Source organism: Pleuronectes platessa, chromosome 13, assembly GCF_947347685.1.
Source record: "Pleuronectes platessa chromosome 13, fPlePla1.1, whole genome shotgun sequence".
In the NCBI taxonomy this organism is placed as follows: domain Eukaryota; kingdom Metazoa; phylum Chordata; class Actinopteri; order Pleuronectiformes; family Pleuronectidae; genus Pleuronectes; species Pleuronectes platessa.
Window position 1 is genome coordinate 11,505,390 of NC_070638.1, and position 21,705 is coordinate 11,527,094.

Sequence of the window (21,705 nt, forward strand, 5' to 3'; positions counted from 1 at the left end):
GCAAAGCATAAGAAAGATGGCTGGGGTTATGAAGAGAGCTTCAACAGAAATGGTTATTACAATGTTTGATTATTTGGGGCGAAAATATTGACTGAGCTACAATGCTACCAAATCTCTTGAGTCCTTTTCAGACATGAACTGTGTGGAACGTTGGGTCGGCACGTTCTCCGCACTCTGCCGACTTAAAGAGCACAGTCAGAGTCTAAATCAGGGGTGTTCACAACAACAGGAAAATGTCCAGAGCACTCTGGTGATGGGTGGCAGCTGGGTAGAGGATACATTTTTATTATTTTAGCTTTTTGCAGCTTTGCATCCGTCTCGTGTTAGAAACTTTATGAAAATTCATTTTTTTAAATTGCAAACGTACAAGGTATTTTGGTAGCAGGCGTCTCATAAACTGCTGCTGTGTTGTTGTTATGAGGCAGCAAAGTCGAAGTGGATACTATCATTTGTACATTTGTTTGAAAAGAACTGGATATTAGATAAGTTGATCGCTGTTCAAATGATGTGTTAGCCAAGGACCCTGAAACATTCAGTAATCTAAACATCGGGTGGGGGATTAGCAGATGCCATGGCAGCTATTTCACCGAGGTCCCAAAAGTTTTAACTAAACAATGAGGGAAAGAACTGAATAAGAGGGTGAACTGTACGTGAAGTGTTTCATTCTTAATGGTCCCAGAGCTTTTTATAGAATCAGTGTTTTCTACAAGAAACCAATCAATATGCACTGCTTAATGTCAGCAGAGCCACAGAGGCCACTGTATAAAAAGGTCAAATGAGAATTTTGAGTCCCACGTTGAAATTATGCAAACCTGGAGTCAGTAAACTGCACAGTAGAGACACAATAGAGTGCTCACATGTACCTTGCTGGCAAATCAGCCATTACCTCTAAAGTAGTTCAACTAGGCACATGGGTATTCCTCTTTTTTATATGCGGTCCATGGTATTCACCAAGCCTCTAACACTGTGGATATCACATGGACCTGTTGATTCTCTGCTACTTGCGACCAACTGATATCTGTCGATTACTCATTTTGTATGTATTTGCATTATTTAGAATTTGAATTGCTCACCTAATGCACAGTCCTCTCCATAAAAGCCTTCAGCACAGATGCACTGGCCGTCCACACACCGGCCATTAGCGCTGCAGTCATTGGGACACTTGGCTACGCTGCAGTCTTCGCCACTGAAGTGCGGGAAACACACACATTTCCCATCCACGCAGTGTCCCTTGTCGTTGCAATCGCCCGGACACGTCGGCTGGCTGCAGTCCTCACCCGTGTAGCCCTGGTGGCAAACGCACTTCCCATCCACACATCGGCCATTGTCATTACACTCATCTGGGCAGGAGGACACTGAGCAATCGGGGCCTTCCCATCCCGGGTTACAGAGGCAGCTGCAGGTGTCGTGTTGGTAGGTACCATGGCCACTGCAGCTTGTGTCCACACCTTGAGACAGAGAAAGGTCATTCTGTGTGCTAGGTTGTAGGTATAGGGCAGAATGGTATGTTCTCAAACTTCTTCAACCTTGTTGATTAGATTCTTTCTTCCACATATGCACACTACTAGAAAACACACTTAATGCATGAGGCGATTTCTTTCTATCTGTTCCGAACTGGGTCACCGCCTTACCTACAGCACCACCTGATCCACAGCAGCCCTGAGTACACTGGGTCTTTAGGTAGGTGACTTCTTCTTCCAGTCCGTTGACTCTGTACAACAGAGACTTGAAACTTTCAGACTCCGCACAGTCGCACTTGGGCGTCTGCAGCCTGATGTTGTGTCTGAAGATTATATCGTTCTGTCCGTCTGTAGTCGTCTCTGTCTGCAGACCTGAGAAAATAGGACAGATCGTCAAAGATACTGTGAGGATTCATGATATCACAGATTCAAGTACAACACTAATGCCCTCCTCTCTGTCTCCGCAAAGGGAGTTGTCAGCGTTAGTTTGTTTGTTAGCAGCATTATGCAAAAACTACTGGACAGATTACCAGGGAACTTGGGTAAAGAATGAGGTTTGGGTCCAGGAAGAACTTGATTAATTTTGGTGCATTCAGGTCTTTCTCTTCACTTTATTTAACATTGCCAGATAGAGTGATTTTTTATGTTTTCACCAACTCCCTAGGGAATAATGCATGGTTCCAGATAATGAAAAAGATCAGGCATATTGAAGAGACTGTGTATTAAAGGGACAGCACTGCCACTAAATATATCAGAGCAGCTAGTTCAGTAAACTTATTTGAAAGAAAACTTAACTCCCGTGCTTTTATAATGTTTATCACTAATTTATCTATTATTTAATATTAGAATTTGGTCTCATATTAGGTGGACAATGGGGTCTTGGCACAGTTTTACCCTCTACTGAGTAAGTCTGGAATTTGATTTGAATAACCTGTTTCGGCCTGGCTCTCCAGTTTACAGCTGGAGCTCCCTGGCACGTCGATTTTATAGACATGGCTGAAGGTGACTCCCTGCTCTGCGGCTGAGGGGTCTGCGGGGTTGTCGGCGTGGCTGAAGTGTGAGACGGTGCTGAGTAGAGCCCACAGGCACACGGCCCTCCACAGGAGTCTAGTGGTCATGGCTGGATGACAAGATAAGAGGAGATCATTGTTAAACCAGACAGTAATAGACAGTGTGCAGCAGGGAATATTTCCCCCAAAAGGTAAGTGCTTTCATTAAAGTCCTTTTATTTGTACCTGATTCAATCAACAGAACAAAACAGAACTCCTGCACTTCTGACTGACAGGCACATCAAACTCACCTCACACCGAGCAGCATGAGAATCTGAGACGAAATTTTCATCCAATCTGTTTGTTTTTTAAGTATATGCATTTTATACATATTATATATTTTTGCATTAAGTACATGTATGTAAGACATCTGGGACTGAAGATGTTTGTCGTCACAGCTCACTGGACATCAGCCTCCGCGTCGAGACTCACATTTGTACTTTCCATTCAGAGTTTTATGGAGAACAGAGGACAGATATACTGTGTGGATTAGTTACATTACTGAATTACATTACAGTCAGCACACTAGCTTTTATTTAATCTGTGTGTGTGTGTGTGTGTGTGTGTGTGTGTGTGTGTGTGTGTGTGTGTGTGTTCATGCCACCGTATGGCAACAGAAAGTGAGCAGTCATCACTTTAACAACGATCCTTTTCCCCACTAAACCATGAATAGTGCTCGCTCAGGCGTTTCAAGGCTTCAGAAAGCATACAAACCTGTCTTTGGTGATGATGTCATTGTGTGTGATGTCATCTGAACCTAAAACCTCGCAGCAGCTTCCTCAAGGAACCCTAATTACATGCTTTCAAAGTTATACGGCTGTCTCGACCTTCACTCTGCGCTGGTTGAGACTTTGGTCTGAATTTAACTTTCTGGTGTGAATAATGATTCATTCTTATAATAATTTGCCGAGCTTGTGTGGTCCATGTAAACACAAGACCTCTAATGGATGGACTTATAAAGTTATAAAGTGCAGGAGGTCCTGCTGACAACTGGAAAACTGTATAGGAATATACTGTAGCATTCATGTTTGAATACATTAGCTGGATTTGTTTAAAGGATACATTATTATTATATGGAACTCAGTAATGCAAACCCTTAAGTACTAGACATATAGTAACCACAGAAGTCTTTCTCTGATTCCGTGTTTTATCTGGACTTCACACAGGATCTATAAAAGTTGAATAGACTATTTGTCGTGTTGTAATTTTAAGGAGTCAAACAGATGTAAAAGCAGAAGAATGTCCGGTGAGAGAAACAGATTCTTTAAAATCCCACTGGACACAGTGTGAGCATTGGCCAGAACATTAAAATGTCAACCAGTTGACCTTAAACCTGCCAAATCCTCCGGATACCATGATTATCCCATTATCAGATTAACAGATATCCTGTTAAAATAAATATGCAACCTCTTGAATTCTTTCAGAGGCTCATGTGGAAATCTCCTTATTCAACTGGACTCAATTTGTTTTCAGTCAAATAAACGTTGGCTTATGAATCTTTCCTCTGATGATTTATGCAGGAGGTAACTCAAGCAGCTCTGGTCGAAATGCTCCAGCCCTTTTCAAGGAAGACAAATGGACATGTCATCAAAATAACCTGTTTCTCAAAAGTCCAAACTCGATATGCTTGACCTTGTTTGCTTATGTTAGCTGTTTGATTGCTGCTGGTCAAAAGCCTGAGGTTTACTGGTCCCTGTACATGAAATCCAAACTATGACATCACAGAGAAATAGCTTCTTTTTTTTTTATTACTGTGGCCAGGAACCATATACTTCAGTGGGTGTTTTATCAATGGCCAAGATTTGGGAAGGCAAACCAGAGACAAAATGAAAGAGACATTATGAGAAAATGATGGAGAGAGACGGATGGAAAGTAAAGGAATTGGAGATGAAAAACTGTAGCGTGAGAGGGATGAAGTAAGCAAGAGAGACTGAGTCGAGGATGATGGACAGAGTGTGTGTGAATCTGTGACAGTCTAGCAGTTAGTCACATTACAGATGTATGATTTAGCCGTGTGGAACAGAACTGAGCTCTTGCGAGATGCTTAACAAGCGTGTTTATAGCTCCCTGTCGATGTTTTATTTGATGCTCGACATCAGGCGCTTTTTCTTATTTCTGTTGGAGGAGACAGAACTGTGACCTCCCACATGTAAGCCACAACTGACTAGTAAGTCTGTCTCCATGTGGAGAAGGGTGGAGATGGAGTGATAGAGGGAGAGAGAGAGGAAACAATGAATAAAGAGGAAAATGGGGCAAACAGAATTAGAAGTGTTGGGGAGATTGATTGAAGGACAATGGATGAATGTGTTGAGGAAATTTGAAATAGGAAATTGACGGATGTATGGAATGGATGGATGGATGGATGGATGGATGGATGGATGGATGGATGGATGGATACATAGATAGATAGATAGATAGATGGATAGGTAGATGATAAATAGATAGATAGATAGATAGATAGGTAGGTAGGTAGGTAGGTAGATAGATAGATAGATAGATAGATAGATAGATAGATAGATAGATAGATAGATAGATAGATAGATAGATAGATAGATAGATAGATAGATAGATAGATAGATAGATAGGTAGGTAGGTAGGTAGGTAGGTAGATAGATAGATAGATAGATAGATAGATAGATATATAGATAGATAGATAGATAGATAGATAGATAGATAGATAGATAGATAGATAGATAGATAGATAGATAGATAGATAGATAGATAGATAGATAGATCGACGGACGGAAGGACGAATGGACAGACAGACGGACGGACGGACAGAGAGATTCTCTCTGCTGATCCAGATTACTTTTCAGCCTGGGGCTTCAAAGCCGACTCAAGTAAAATTCAACATGTCCATAAACACAGTTCAAAATTCCTTCCTGACTATAAGACTCTCTATGTGAAAGCAAAGCTATGTCAATGGGCCTGTAAAATGTTTGTTCACTTTTTTATAAGGGGGAAAGAAGTGTGGGAGTCTACATGTGTGTACAGTCTGTGTGTGAAACTTTGTATTTACAGCTAACAAGGGACCTGCCTGCAAAGGTAACAACTGCAATTTAACCACATGGAGACAACAGCGTCTGGATCCACAGACAACGTTCACAGAGGGCTTCTTGACAGTTTGGGAGGGATCCTTGGGTGTTGGAGCATGTTTTCAAAAAGGCTCCTCATAATCTAAGGGCTTTGGAGAGGGTGAATGCACCAGGGAGGAAGGACAGACCACAAGAGCGAAGACAAACAGCTGCAGAAAGTACCTTGTACAGGAAATACAGATGGGGAAGAGGCAGGAGAGGACAAGCCCATTTGCCCTCACCTCTCTGGAGAGCCATTAGGCCTCAGACAAAAGACTGACTGTTTCGCCAGGTTTCAACTCTGCACAAATCCCATCGGAGCAAACCAACAAGCACAAGGATGAAAGAGAAGGGAGGGTTGAAATAGAGGCGATGCAAGGTCATGTCTTTACGCCCTGGGTTCCAAACTCTTTTTTTTCCTTTCCCCCTCACGGCAGCTTGCAGACAGAACAGGGAAGCTAAGAATAAAACGAAGCTGAAAGCAATTATCGTCTGAGAGCAGCAGAGCTCATATCTTCATGATTCCGTCTGCCTCCTGCTGCCGCGCAGGAGGAGACCTCGATAAGGACTTGGCTTCATCCGAACCATGGAGGCGCCTCGCCCCCAATGGGGCTATCAGATGAAAACCTGACCCACCGTAAAAAGAAAGAAAACATAATACAACCCACACATCCTATAAGCTCTAGATCCAGATAATTCTAGATATAATAAAATCATTTTTGTGGCTTTCATAAGCCCAAGGGGTCAGTTTCAATCACTGAGGGGTAAAGGGAGAAAAAAAATCCATAACTGGAGTTTTGAGTTTTTTATGAAAGAAGTCACTTTTTACAATCTCATAAGCCACCCACTAAGGGTTTTAACACCCCCTCCTCATCCGCTCTCTCTCTTTCCCTCTGTCTTCCTCTCTCTATCATTTTGCATGGCTGAGGGCCCACATCTGTGGCTCATTTCGTGAGGCCTTCTGTGTATTCCCTGAGCCAGCACAGTAGCATTAAACGTGAATCTATACCGGACTGACAGCCCTGTGAGACCATCTATCACCCCTGCACATAGTTATTAGAAATATTTATGCTATTATCACAGAGGAAAATGTGTCCTGGCACCTTTCTTGACAGACAATAATAGTATAATGTAATATCATATAATCTTATTTTTGATATAATGCTGTTGTGAACTGGGTTTACAGATCATAAGTTAGTGGAATAAGTTGTCAAATGTTGATTTATGAGCATTTCTAAATATTGTTTTAACTAATCAAAATGTCAATACAACTGCATAGAGCATCTGACTTAAAATAATGTATTTTATATTCATGTTAAAATCCGTTGTTGTTCATAGCAAAACACAAAAAACTAAGCACAGCACTTCACATCTATAACGTAAACTTCACATATAACTTCAAACCCTGTCACATATGGCTGAATGGTTTGTATTTGAGTGCCTTGGGTGTCTTCATGACCATTCGAAGGGATTCATGCTGTTTTTCTGCCATTCACACATTCACACACATATTTCTACCGTGCACTTTCTCTATCACACATCACTCACACACTGTCAGGCACAGCCATCAGGGCCAATTTGGGGTTTAGTGTCTTCCCCACGGACAGTTCGGGATCAAACCACCGATCTTCCTGTCATATCGTCCTCCTGAGCCGAAGCCGCCCCCCCATGACATGTATCAGCGATCTGACCTTCCACAGTTTTACCAAAGACAAAGTGCTGCCATGCAAACTCAAACTAACATGATAAACTCCAGGTGTCGGAGTCCAACTTCAGTCTCTAATGTGACTGACAGCCGAGTCGCAGGCTGTGGATGTGCACCGCCTCATTAAAACCTCAGTGACCATCGGAGGATAGAGGATGAAAGAAGAGAGGTGGAGGTGAGGGATGAGGAGCGGAGGAGAGACGGGAGGAAAGACGTGTAAGGGAATTGGCTGGAGAAGTAAAAAAGATGTCGAAGAGAGGGAGAGAAGCTGATAAATGGCTGAGTGGGAAATAGATGAATAGAGAGAAAGAAGGATTACGAGGGAAGCAAAAAAGCTTAATTGGTTCCTTGGGATCATTTAAAAATGATGCATTCACTGCAGAGAAATCAAAATTATGAATCTAACCTGACAACTAAACTTCTGACACTGTCATGGTCAACGGGTCTATCACATTTAAACGTTCAATTGAGAATTTAGTACAATTGACTTCTTTGTTTGAAAAACTATAGAATTAAAATAGGTTTCCTTACCCTTGAGGGTTTGCTTCAACTTTCTCTTCTCTCTTCTCTGCCCTCTCTCCTCTCTTCTCTCTGAAGGACTGAACTCCCTCTGCCACCTGTTGACAGGCCAGGCCGGCTGATTCCAAGACTTCTTTGCTACCGCTTACTTTTTGCTCTCCCCCCTCCCTCTTCAATTGTCAAAAATCTCTTCCAAATGCCTATAGGCCAATGGGCACTTAGCTTGGGAGTGAGTCCTCTCCCCTCCTCTCGTCCTCTCCTCGAGTGATGGTATGAAAATGGAGTGGGAGGGGAGGAGGTTAGAGATAACGAGCAGCGTTTACCACTTTGTCCCCTGAGTGAGTCACTTTCTACCCTAAACTACACAATTGATTCCTCATCGTTTCAACACTTGCTTCAGTTTTTAATAATTTTATTTTTTTGTGTCTTGCGTCTGTGTGTTTAGTTTCAGAAGCAGGAGAGGCTGGAAATAATCTCTTTAGCAGAAGGAATCAAGGGGGCGAGTTTGAAGCCAAGAAAAACCTTGAGTAGGCAGGAAGCACTGGGGAGAGGTTAAATTTGACAAACTGCGTTTTTTAAAAGTCATAACAGTACACAGAATAATACAGGAAGGCTCAAAGGACAAAGAACAAATTTCAATTAAATTGACAGATCACTTTTGACATGGAGAAAAACAAAGAGCTGAGGGAATTCCTGGAATAAACCGTCAGGGGCAATAGGTCCTAAAAAGCAACGACGATAATAGCAAGAGTCCTAATTTATTGTCGGCTAGATGATTTGTAGAAACCAAAAAGTGGTGACTTGATTGTTTTTGTTTTTTTGAATACCTCTTCTATTTTTGTCTGTGTGTGTTTTTTTTGTGTTTTTTTTGTACTTTCTATTGCATTGCCAGATTTTCAACATTATAATATTTTTCATTGATTTTTCAGATAATAATTCATGGATATTGATGAAGAAAGTTTGGCATGTTTAGAGGACTGATATTTTTGAGTTTGTGAGTCGCTGCAGATCCAAATAGGTTTTTGTTTTGCAAATGAAGGTTTGAAGAAATGCAGGCAACAAAGTGCATGAATACAAACAGTGGCAGGAAGCAGAGGTCAACCCCGACCACCAGGACCATTATTACCCAAAGACCCCCGGTGTCAAGGTTGGCAAACATAACGCTGACAGCGCCTCTTTGTCTCTAAAAATATAAGTAAGGTTTCAGATTTCTGTGGGAACACACACGACAGGGGGGTTGTTCAAGTGACACTGGAGATGAGGCTGCACGGGGGGGGGGGGGGGGGAGGTTTGTACTTTTAAATGTCCTCTGCGACATGTGGGACAGTGTTGAGTTTTCATATCTGATGAAGGGATTGACACCTGAACCGTGTGTGTCAGTGGAGTTTTCTATCTCTTTGTGTTCTTAGAGCCAGTTTGCCATGTTGCTGTCACTTCCAGGTACAATAACTCTGGAAAGATAATATCTGTCAATGTTTAGCACTGTCTGCTCTGCCTCTGGAAGCTAAGAGCTGCTTGGAACAACAAGAGAGATGAGTGAATCACCGGATGCTCCATAATGTCAAATCAAATCAAATCAAATCAAAGTTTATTGTCACTTGCACCAATGACAGCGTCATCGGAGCAGTGAAATGCTTGTGACCTGGCAGGCAACATCTACGCAGTAGACGACTTTACAAAATTGAAAAATAACATACTAACATACTATATATAATAACATACTATATGACATATAACATACAACATATAACATAGTCAAATGAAGCAGCAGTTTACAGGGTGAAGGAGTGGGGAATATTAAATTAAATAATACGAATATATGTGAAGTAAGTGTATTTGTATGAGTGGGGGAGCAGAATGTACATGGTGACTGTTCAGAGGGTCACTGTTGATTGTTCAGAAGCCTTACGGCCTGGGGGAAAAGCTGTTTTTGAGTCTGGTAGTCCGTGCCCGGATGCTCCGGAAACGTCTGCCAGACGGCAGCAGTGTGAGAATACCATAGCCTGGGTGGCTGTCTCCGTCATTACAGAGTTTACACTTCCACTAGGAGCTAAGATGCAAATCTTGTGATTCTGTGTATTCCAACACAAGAGATTTCGACCCAATCTGCTAATGCCCATTCTCAAACTAAAGGAAAGAAGGAAAGTTTTAAATAATCTACAACCTCAAAGATTCCCTGAGTTGCTTTCTAACAATTTCTATCTTGTGTGTGTAGTAAATTGACTCTAATTACCGCCGCTTAAGGGGATAGTTCACCCAAAAATAGAAATTCACTCATTATCTACTCACCACTCTGTCGATGGAGGGTTGGGTCCACAAAACGCTCTCGGAGTTTCAGGGGTAAACAGCGTTGCAGCCAAATCCAAAACAATCTAAATGAATGGTGACCACTTCTTTAAACGTAATAAATCCACAGAAAAAAATATGAAAATCCTCCATACTGCTCCCGTGGTGACATCTAAGTGTCTGTTAGCCCCGACATTCAAATTGGAGTCAAACCGGCATAATTTACAACAGGTTTTTAGCCCAAATGACCCATCCCTTTAGGCAGTCATGTTTTTTGTTTTTTGGTAAAAAAATTCCAACCATATTCCAGAGTTTGCCTTACACATGTGCAGAACACCTCATTAGATTGTCAAGGTCTGCCTCGGTGTTTGGCACCACTTTGATTTCATTTTGTTTTCTTCAGTTTGCTTCCATTGCACGATGAAAACGTCACAAACACACCCACTTGCTCAAAGTGTATTTTCCAGACATTGTTCTGCTGTATTCCAGCAGCCCTCACTCCGACATCTACCAGACATATTACTCAGGGTGCAGAAACTGCTTGGGTATTTGCGTGCTCATAAACAGCTCTGCACCGGAAACTTTCAGGAAAACGTTGTCTTGATTGAATTTAAAGGGAATGTTGAGCCTTGGCGGAGGTGACACTCAACTGAGAGTCTTTCTAGAAGATCAGCTTTAAGTGACTGACACTGGGAACTAAGTAGGTGAAACAACTCTGAATGAACAGTGAGAAACAAGCGATTCGGGTCATGATGCTCTGTGGTTGAGTTCCATCATTCCTTCCGTCCCTCCTCTTCCTACAATTGACTCAACTTTTATAATAAGTTAGTTCCTGTAATTGTTTAATTTCTATTGTGTCTCTCCATCCATTCATCCCTCCTCCCCTGTTTGAACAAACATGTGGACCATTCTTAACAAACCCTCGGAGCAGTGAACACAGAGAAGACGTAGATGAGGTCAAATCGTCCCATAGAACTCATACTAATGTGTTGTGAAGACATGTGGGAGGTTATGGTCCAATATAATATGATGTATTTGTATAGAAAGATAGAGACATTTTGTTCCGACAGCTGACTGCACTAATGGTTTCTAGTATTTCTATATATACAGTCTGCAGAAAAATGTAGACCATAACTAAAACACTTCATTCTGCCTCAAGCCGTCCTTCTCCAGGCCACATTGGTATGACAGCATCAGCCATTTATAACTACTCTGTCTGCTTGTAAACCTGAACCCTCATCGGATCCATTCAAGTAAACAGACAAAAAGCACATTAACTCTCCCCTTTGAACCCGATGGGGTATTTAATCACACACAGACTAGCTGTGGTAAGGGGAGCAGATCGCGTGTTTCCTTTGCAGATCTGGAAACCGTTGATGGAGGATCTGATCTGAAGGGGGGGGAGCTGCACCGTGAGGGGCCGCGTGCAAAATTAGAAGCGACAGTCAGATCCAAATAGCACCAGAGGATATCTAACGCATGAAATATGTTTGAAGACTGACTTAGCTCGTCCGGGGGGTTATCGGGATGCATTCACACAGCAAACTTGTTTTTTCCCCCATTCCGGTCTAAACATGCAGACATGGGGACGAAAAGGTTTTGTAATTGTTTATTGGTGGTAAACTGGATCAGATAAGAAGACAGAGGGCAGATAAAGCCTCAGACAAACTAAAGCCATATGGAGGTGTGGTTGAACGGGCTCCTCTCAAATCTCTTGTTGTGTGTTCAGCTGTTTTTGATGCCTGTACCACACTGCACTCATTCAAACAAACGTGTATACATACTCACACGTACTGTACATGCTGGTGAACTTTAAGCTGTGTCCCCGACTTCACTTCAGCTCGGTGTATCGTGATTATCTGTTAATGTTCCTCAACCACTGTGAGCGGTCGACACACACAACTGTCAGATGTTTTTAAAGATGATTATTTATGTGGCTGATGTTTGTAGAACAGCACATGGTACGGACTAACAACAGCTGTGGTCTGGACTCAGACCTGTGACGTCATGAGCGCGGTATGGCTTCTCGGGACACATTTGCTCCGGATCACAAATTAGAAAACTGCCAAAAAGTTTGAGTATCTAATTTATTAACAGCCACAGTTCAATTAAGAAAATATGATTTTGGTGTTCAACGCCCTGTCACGCTTTGCTGAAGGAAGTGGAAAAAGAAAAAGTTTCTTGACCTGTCCGTTCACTCAGCCAGATCCACCTCCAAAATTGAATGGGGTTGTGCACCAACATTTTACAAAATATCATGCTAATCAGTTCACTAGTTCTTGCATAATTCTTCAAACTAAGCAACAAAAAAGACAATCAAATCAGACGAGATAGCAGTTAAATGGATAGTTCACCCAAAAAGGAAAAATGTTCAATCATTGTCTACTCACAACTATGCCGATGGAAGTACGGGTGAAGTGTATGAGTCCACAAGACACTTTTGGAGTTTTCACATGTTTTAGCCTATAAGTCCGCTGTGATCCACCAGCGAACGTGTCTCCAGAGGAGGATAACAGAGGACATTCAGGCTAAAAACCTGGTGTAAATGACGCCATTTTGAGTAGAATTTGAATGTCAAGGCTTACGGACACTGAGATGAAACCACATGAGCAGTAAAGGAGGCATTTCATGGTTTTACTGTTGTTTTATTACTTATGAAGTCTAGGTCACCACTGACTTTAAATGTATTGGATTCAGCTCCAACAAAGTTTACCCGCTTAATCTTCAAAAGTGTTTTGTGGACTCAAACACTTCAACCACCCCTCCATCGGCATCGTGGTAAATAGATGATGAGTGCATTTTAATTTTCGGTGAAATACCCCTTTAAGCTCTTTGGCAGAGATAAAGAGAGAGAGAGAGGATCAAGCTGATAAAGATCATGGTCACTTCCTGTGAATAGTTGTGGCTCCTGCTCTGATTCCGATGAAAATGGGATAAAAAGTCATGGAATAGATTGCACGGTGAAAACTTCCATCATAAAAATAAACAGAGGGACTAGATTTCCACAAGAAAAATAGAGAAATAACTATATAACACTGCAAGCTGAAAATCAATGCACTTACATTCATTCTTGATTCATTGGTTGTGTCTATGTGAGATATTATTTCAGCCAACAGTAAACACATAGTAAAGACACAGCTTCTGACTGACAGGCCGGGACCTTCAGGTCGCCACTGGCAAAACAGAGGCACGTGGTTACAGAGCCGGTGACAAATAACACGACGAGCATGGTCTAATTCTTTCATACTGAGTTTGAAATGAGCAATCTCCTGCCTGGAAACACGGGAGAAAAAGTGGAAGGTCACATGAATCTACACTTCCCCACACGCTGACATGAAGGAAATTATTTCAGCTTTGTAAGACGCCACCAGGAGTTACCCTTCACCTGATTCTTTTGGGTCAAGAAAGGTTTGTTTTCAGAGCTTGCGGACTACACATCCTCGAGCGTTGGTGGTCCCGCCAGCTAAGCAGAATCACAGATGTGTCCTTCGCTCTCTCCCTCTCTTTTTTCGCCCTGTTTCTTTCTTTTCTTCTCGATCCTTTGGATGATTGCGCTCATTTAAATTCAGGTCTCATCGTCTCAAAGTGTCTCTGTTCTTCTCCTTGACAATGACAGTAAAACCTAGGCATAAAATAAAGGGGCTAACAGTTTTGGCTTTTACATATATTCCTTTATATCCTTGTGAAATGGGGAAGAATTGAGGTTATACACAAACAAGATCTTTTTTTTTCTTATTTTATTCATGCAAATAGTTCAGCAGGATTTGAATCTGGGACAGTTGATTGTGACTGATCACAGCTTATCTTCAGATGGGACTCATCATCTTTTTTTGACCCAAACGTCTTATCATATTGTGACTGATAATATTAGGCAGGAAATGTATTTGCAGGGACAATAATAAAGCAGATGGTGTGAACAAATTGTTAACAGTTGACAATGAGGATATCTTGTACACCAGGCAGTTTCTGGAAACATCAGAAACTCAGAAAAGGTCAGGAATCGAACATTTTGGATTTGATTTGAGTATGTCTGTTTATATCCACAGTGTAATCTGCTAATTTGTAGTTATGAATAATATAAATATGATTTTTGTGTGTCATGTGCTGGTATTCATACCTGTAAATGGGTGCCAAAACTCTGTTCTTTAAATTAGACAGGTTGTCAATCCTGCACTGTTAGATAAAAAGAGGATTTCCTTTGTAAGTTATCATAAGCTTGTTTTTTGCACAGTCCATTGCTCCGAAATGTGTGACTGGACCTATTCATATACATCCCATAAATTGACAGTTATCTCCCTGCCTCTTTCTCCTTTTCTCTGTATCTCCTGGGAGACTACGAGACATTCCTATGGTCTGGAAAGCAGGAACCTCTGAGTCATTCAGGTCGTGGCCTTGTGCTAAATGAGCTGTATCTCCTTCAAATGGACACTGATCACTGAGAGGAGAGCGAGTTCCCATGCGAACATCTTAGTGAAGGCAACACAATTATTACAGACTGCTGATTCAGCGCCTGACACCTGAAGTGTCCGCTCCAGACTGCTTCTTGAGATATACCAAATATCGTTGTTGCAGAAGAACCCTTGTAAAACTCAATCTGAAACATAGAGGCTCTTTCTGAACTCATAAAATAATATATAATTACGGTGGAGCTAAGATTAAGTGCATTTATTTTTTATATTTAGTTCTAAAGAGGTGGAAAGTCATTTAGCTGTTTCAGTTTCTCCCAAGCTGAACTTATACAGTGTTTAAATATACTTACGCTGCTCTATGAGTTTTCCACCATCCGAAAAATCCAGTATGAAAGGCTTGCTTTGTCAGTGATTTATTAGAGCGCTTTTAAACACTGTGACATGTGCTGCCGTCCTCTCCAGAATAAAGGATCAGTTGAAGGCTGAAGAACTTTGTTCCCGCTTGTGAAGTTTACAACATCTCAAGGAGAATATTTATTTTACCCCGCGAGAGAAATACAGGAAATATCTCACTGTTTGGTTTGTCCTCCATGCACCAGGTACTGAATGCATTCGAGTATGGTTTCGCAGAACTGGTGGAATATTTAAGAATGATGGTGAGCACTTAACCACATTTGTATAGACTGCTCGTTCAAGACATAATACTTTTCTTGACATTTAGTGGCTATATGTTTGGTGTAGATACACAAAGGCCCACAAGAAGCTTAAGTTAAACAAAAGATTTTTTAAAGGAAAATGTTTATTTTTTATTTTATAATATTGATTAAAAGTAAGTTGAGTCTAAGTTTCTGGTCTGTGACTCGGCTTGTAAACAGGGTTGTACGTGTTTGACTTCTACTGTCAATATGACCTTTGAATATAAAACTACAAAAACATTATATATGTTGATAAAACGTATCTTTGGCTTCTTTGCCGAGAAGGCCACGGTTCGATTAAAGCATCACACCTCAGCTAGAACGTCTCGGGTTGTAAAAATATTTGAAACAATTTGGAGAAGAGTCATCTCCAGCTGCAAAAACAAAATGTTTCTTATCTTTCTGTACAACAACATCTTGTTATATGGGAACATAATGTGATGGAATTTGGTAAAGAAGACAGAGATGTCACACCTCATTAAAATCCACAGTGTATCGTCCATGGTCATAATTCACACAGCACAGACACATCTGACTATTATGGGTTTGATTTTAGCATTACACAAAAACTACTGAGCAGATTGTCACGGAACTTATCAATGTGAGACAGTGTGTTTTACAACATTTTCATTTTTTTTCTCAGAGAATCATTCATGGATCTTGATTCAAAATAATCATGATATTTGTGAGATTTGCTGCAAGTCCAATAAAAATGCACATCTAGTGAATTTAAATGATTCATGAGGACCGTTGGGTCTTGGTGGAGGTATGAACTCTACTGAGAGCCATTCAATTGACTATTATTTTATAAAACACACCTTTGAACATAGTACAAAATATAATGAATTATCAAGCAGTATTTCAAATCAGCTTCAACTCAGTTAGCTGCAGCATCAATTGTTTACTGGTATGTAGTTGTTTTTTGAGGGTTGCTTAAAAGTAGGTTTTCCTGTAACTCTACCCTTTTACATGGGTATTATTAAATGGCAATAAGGAACCAATGACTGATGATCTGTAGGTATGTGTGTTTCAATTCTGAGGTGAAACATTGTTGAATGGTCCCAGCCTCAGTTACATAATCTTGACCATGTTCACTGAACTGCTGTTGTTTTAATGGATTGGGCTGCTGTGCCAGTGAGTTATCTTGACCAAATTGACCAAATTTCTTTAGGACATGTGACACTGCGACAGACCTGCTCATATCTGATGGCTTGAGGGGAGATACCTTACCTCAGAGGACGCATTAGTGTGAACAAAATTCACATGCTTATGCTCACAACTGCTCACACAATGGATTCACTGATTTTGTATTCAAATATTCCAATATTGATGAATAACTAGGCTGCTGTATAATGCATCTGCAGAGAGCCTGAACCTTACATAAATTAATCAGGAAGAAAAACGTGTTTTACTCAGATGAAGCTGTTAAAGATGTGACTGAAGACGGTTTGAACCTCTCCAGCAGATAGGCCTTTCTGCCAAACCAACACAAAGCTTATTTTTTGCTGGCACACGTTGGCAGTTTAAAAATATGGAAATGCAGGAGGTCACTTTTCAGATCTGCTCCGGGGTTTGACACGCCGACTGTATGAAGGCTGAGTGGGAACGAGTTAGCTTTATCGGTCATTATGGTGCAACCACTTATCTGCAGGAGGTTGAACTTACGAGCTGAAACCAACCCAGAAGCAGTTAAACTACAAAATGCTGCTGCTGTCAAGTAATAATGTGATAGTTTCCAAATCTAAACCTTAACAAAAATATTTCTCCCTCGCTGAAAACCAGTTGAATGATTTGACCTCAGGTAAATAAAATCAAGGAATCATTTGTAATTTTTATGTTTAAAACAAAGAATTTGAACCAGTTATATTGATTTTTATGAAGTCTCGCTATGTATTCATTGTCAGGTTCACAAAACCACTTCCCGCAATCAACATTGATGAGCTTCATTTATAATTTCATTCAGCGCTGGGAGGCCTGCACAGATTTTCCAGCTTGCTGCCATAATGTTGCTCTTTATAGTGGAAACACAGCCTGCAGTTTGTCATGTGTTAATATTTATCCAAGTAAGCATCCCCTCGAGCCTTCAAAATAATGGGGATTGTTGTAGAAATCCTTAATGGAATCTGCTGTTAAATCTTGTTCTATAAAAACTTGTGCACTGCTGGACCATGTGTTGAAAGATGTTTTACGTACGTGCTTCCCTAAAACACAAGAGTTTAATTGTCAGGGGTGTCTGGGGAGAAAATACAGATCTGGGTTTCAGACCCACGGTTTAGATCAGGGACGTGCACAAATATTTTAGGGGGTACAGGCTCAAGTGGGGAAAAGAGAACCTCTCATCCTATTTATGAAAGAAATTTGTATAAAAAAAGTTAAATATCAAAACAAATCTCTGGATTGATTAATAATCTATTTTAATAGCCTCACTCTCTCCATATATAATAGAGTTTTGTATATATAATAATATATAATATCGATTTCCACAAAATTATCACTTCACGCAGAGACGATGGTCTTCTTTTATTGTTCCGAAGCTTATCACGAGAACAGGCAACAACAAATAATCAATAACCAACGGCCACAGGTAAAGGGACACTGTGAATTTCAGTGACTTTAGAGAGGGTCATACTTTTAAAAAGCGCCCCAGAAGAACTGCAGGGGCACAAGCTCCCTCTGATGTCAACATATGAGACGTTCTCCCTTTTTTAGCTCCTGATTTAACAGTTATCCCTTCTTTAGATTTAAACTGAGGAGGGAATCACTCCTGTATACAGTCTATGGTTGTTGGCAGGAGAGCGATAGAGAGATTGTACCCATGTGACAACACTGCCACCTGTTGGTTCATAAACTGGCTGCTGGCTCTCAACCTTGGACCGTCTCCTTCACTTCTCCATCGTTGGGTCGCAGGAGGAGCTGAAGCAAAGCCAGTCAGGTTGAAGCTGCACAAGGAAGCATTCATGCTGGTGTTGAAATAGCATTCACCTTTGCCATCGTTGCTGTTTCTGAACCCGAGAGAGCAATGAAATGTTTTCAGAATAGTTGTCAGTTTGGTTCTAGTTGCTTGTATTTGCAGGGTTATTGTAATAATGTAATATCTGCTTTCTTTCGCATCGACCAGATGGATTTTCAAATGTAAAGTAACAACTTTAAAACTCAAAATAATCAAGATCAAAATAATCAAAATAATCTCAATCAAAATAGTGTGCTTCAGTTTTAAATATCATGTCAGTATACATTCAAATGTACAATAAATAGTCCTCAAATGTTCCTCAAATATTATATACTTCGTGCTAATTTTTACCATGGGCAATATACTTATACATCGATGTAATGATTACGTTTTTTCCTTTAAATTACATTCAGAAAAAAGAAAATACGGAACTTTAGAAATCTTTGCACATGTATTAAAAAGAGTCTGAAACGTCTCACAGACTGACGGCACAATAATCAATAATCTATTCCTGTTCACACATGTGCGCAAAGTGTGTGCTGCTCCCCTGTTATGTGGCATGTTCCATGTGTTTGTGCAGCTTTACATCTGAGGCAATTCTGTGTCCGAACCAATGAAAGCCTCTCAGACCATTCATCACTTTTCAATCCCTGGCACAGCTCCTCCATGTCGAGGCCACAGCTGCTGAATAACAACTTTTTTTTGTATCCAGGAGAGTGTGGCTTTGTCGGCCTCGAGCTTCAGAGAGAAATGATGCCCTGCACTAAACCTGACATCGAGGTGCTGTCCATCATCTTACTGCTGTGCTCATTCACATTGACAGTGAGGCAACAGCGCCTACATGAGGTCAAACTCCCCATACACTTTTGGTTTGGGAAGAAAATTTAGAAAAACAACACTTTTTATCACCTCTGACGATTCTACAGAACATTCTTGAAGACAAATAGTCTGAGAGATGGCAGGGAGTGGAGCTGCTTAATTGAATGAAATCAATGAGTTTGACAGGATGTAGTATAGTCCAGTCTCTCTCTCTCTCTCTCTCTCTCTCTCTCTCTCTCTCTCTCTCTCTCTCTCTCTCTCTCTATCTCTCTCTCTCTCTCTCTCTCTCTGGGCATGGCAGTTTTATCTATTAAATGCGTTTCTCACACAGAATTTCAAAGTGATTTACATGGATAATAAAAAAAAGCACAGTGACAAAATGAAAAAAAAAAACATTTTAAATCACAGAACAGTTTAAAATAATTTGAAGGAGGAATAATGTACAACTGAAATAGCTATAACTGTGTAAAATTATACAATTAAAGTAGAATAAATTACAATGATGGTATGACCTGGTTAAATAGGATAGATGTAGAATGTATTTCTATTTGAATAAATGACTGACGGACTGAGACTGATCCGCTCATTTCACCCTCCAGGTCAGCAGATGGCGATGTTTTCTGCTTTTTGGTGGTTTTGCACAACAAATCAAATCCAACATGGCGGCCCAGAGAATAGCATGTTCAGGGTTAAGTGCCCTGGGTTCCAGTGTTTTCGCTCCACAGCAGGTAACCTCATCCATATAACTTGATATGTCATGGTGTGTTGTGTTTTTATGTATCGGGGTGTCATTACATAGCTGCAATAGAAAGGAAGAGAAAGGAACTCGGTGCCATTGGCCTCAGTAGCTGTCAGATGTTAGCTTCGAAGCTAATGCTCAGGGAATCCTGTATATATCGTTAAATGAAGAACTACCTGGTCGTTTACAGTAGTGGATCTAAATCTTAACTGTTTTCTTGGGTTGTGTATGTGGCAGCTTAGATCTGCTTTAAAGCACATGTGGAGCGAACTGTCACTGGAACGCATCTTAACAAGGAGGCTATGTCAAGGAGTCATGTAAAACAGAGGTTGTGGTATGGTTCAACAAACGTGTGTACCTCTAAACACCACCCAATCTGATATTGGACAGTATGACTATCCTCTGACAATACAGAGGAATGTAAATCATGAATAAACATTGCCTGAATGAGCTCTTTGGTTCTCTGACTTGACCTGACCATTTTATCCTAACTACATACATTTATGTTTCAATTTACAGACTAACATATGTATTCCTAATTGTCCCTCCTTAGTATTGATACATATTTGATGAGTGATGAGTTGATTTTGGGGGGTTTCCAAAGAGCATGCTGACTCTGTCCATACAACATATAGCAATAGTGCAGGTGAACCAAGAGGATCTTGCTCTTCTTAATCTAATAAAGGCTCATCTTAACTCTGGGTTAAAATCCACGCCTTTGTGTTAGTGTTCTATTTACTCTCCTCAAAAAGACTTCCAGAACAGCCGGTAACCAAGCTTGTCATGGATTTGTATAGCTTTTCACTTGCATGATATTAGCTGTCATTCCCTAACAACTGCTGAATCACTGTTTGCAGGCCCTGCGGAGCTGCTGGGGGGTGCTGGAGCAGGCGAGGGGTTACTATGTTAACTGGAGGATGCTGAGGGACGTCAAGAGGAGGCAGATGGCCTTCGACTATGCTGACGAGAGGCTACGTATCAACGCACTGAGGAAGAACACCATCCTACCCAAAGAGCTTCAGGTGAGAGTAACGCACCAAACAAGTCATGTAGGATTCGAGGAAAAACATCTGTGTTACCTCGATGTGATAATGTATTTGTACTTCTAGTCAGTTTATCTTGCTTTCAAGAGGCAATGTTTATGTTTTTCATTATGTTACAAACCTCATCGTAGCTTTGTCCAATCTGAAAAATCTGTACAAAAAATGATTTAATAAGGATACTAAGCATAATAATAAGGTCCTATTGATGATTTTTGGTGTACCGTGTCTTTGTAGCTCATTATGTGAGTTAGTTAATGAAAATCAAAGTTATTCCAAAATAATTAAGAATACAATTAGAGACTTACTTCTGTTTTAAAACCTTTGCAGGAGGTAGCAGATAAAGAAATTTCCGCACTGCCCAGAGACAGCTGCCCCGTGAGAATACGCAACAGGTGCGTGATGACTTCCAGGCCCCGCGGAGTGAAGCGGAGATGGCGACTGAGCCGGATCGTTTTCCGTCATCTAGCTGATCACAACCAGATGTCTGGGATTCTGAGGGCAAGGTGGTGATCAGGAGCCGTTGGACACTCTTCAAATTGGACCATAAAAAACAAGTGGATATGTGGTTGTGATCAGCAGGATGTCAGCTCTCAACACCGACTTGATTTGGGCTTTTATTGTCTGGAGTCTTTACAGGTTTTGACAATAGTAAAACCGTTCCACCACCAGCCACAAAATCCTGGAAGGTGTTCAAGGGGAATCATCTGAGGGCACTGCAGCTTGTTACAGTATTTTGTGCTGAAGAGGATGTGAATATTCCCTTTCTGTAGATTGTTCGTTTCCTGAAAAAGTAAGTCCATGTTACTTACTGTATGCTAAAAGTATATTGGAGAATAAATATTGTTGCACATGGCTCACTTTTTCCCAGTGTCTTTATTGTACATTATAGAAGTTGATACAGAGATTAGAAATATCTTTATTGTCATAAGTAAACCCACCTTTTCCTTCACCAGTAGC

General features: G+C 40.8%; 2 protein-coding genes across 4 annotated transcripts in view; one reads left to right on the plus strand and one right to left on the minus strand.

The window, feature by feature from the left end:
- tnn (tenascin N) overlaps positions 1–8,093 on the minus strand; it is a 34,059-nt gene extending 25,966 nt beyond the window's left edge. For 2 of the 3 annotated variants that reach the window (XM_053438982.1, XM_053438980.1), the window contains exons 1-4: positions 7,820–8,093; positions 2,392–2,580; positions 1,632–1,832; positions 1,074–1,448 (exon numbers count right to left, since the gene is read on the minus strand). In XM_053438982.1, coding sequence (XP_053294957.1) covers positions 1,074–1,448; positions 1,632–1,832; positions 2,392–2,578 — 763 coding nt within the window. In that variant the 5' untranslated portion in view covers positions 2,579–2,580; positions 7,820–8,093. Of the gene's footprint in view, positions 1–1,073; positions 1,449–1,631; positions 1,833–2,391; positions 2,581–3,971; positions 4,068–7,819 lie in introns of all 3 variants that reach the window. The other variant, XM_053438981.1, reaches the window with a different exon arrangement.
- An 11,468-nt stretch (positions 8,094–19,561) lies between these two features.
- mrps14 (mitochondrial ribosomal protein S14) lies at positions 19,562–21,601 on the plus strand. The gene is made up of 3 exons (XM_053438985.1): positions 19,562–19,694; positions 20,563–20,727; positions 21,076–21,601. The coding sequence occupies exons 1-3, from the start codon at positions 19,626–19,628 to the stop codon at positions 21,256–21,258; spliced, it is 417 nt and encodes a 138-aa protein (XP_053294960.1). The 5' UTR covers positions 19,562–19,625; the 3' UTR covers positions 21,259–21,601.
- Positions 21,602–21,705: the final 104 nt, after the last annotated feature.

What these genes read in the sequence shown, in the direction of transcription:
- mrps14 (XM_053438985.1), top strand. Translation starts at nt 19,626, where the DNA reads ATGGCGGCCCAGAGAATAGCATGTTCAGGGTTAAGTGCCCTGGGTTCC. An exon ending in GTGTTTTCGCTCCACAGCAG is followed by an intron (nt 19,695 to 20,562) that starts GTAACCTCATCC and finishes CACTGTTTGCAG; the next exon opens with GCCCTGCGGAGCTGCTGGGG. An exon ending in TCCTACCCAAAGAGCTTCAG is followed by an intron (nt 20,728 to 21,075) that starts GTGAGAGTAACG and finishes AAACCTTTGCAG; the next exon opens with GAGGTAGCAGATAAAGAAAT.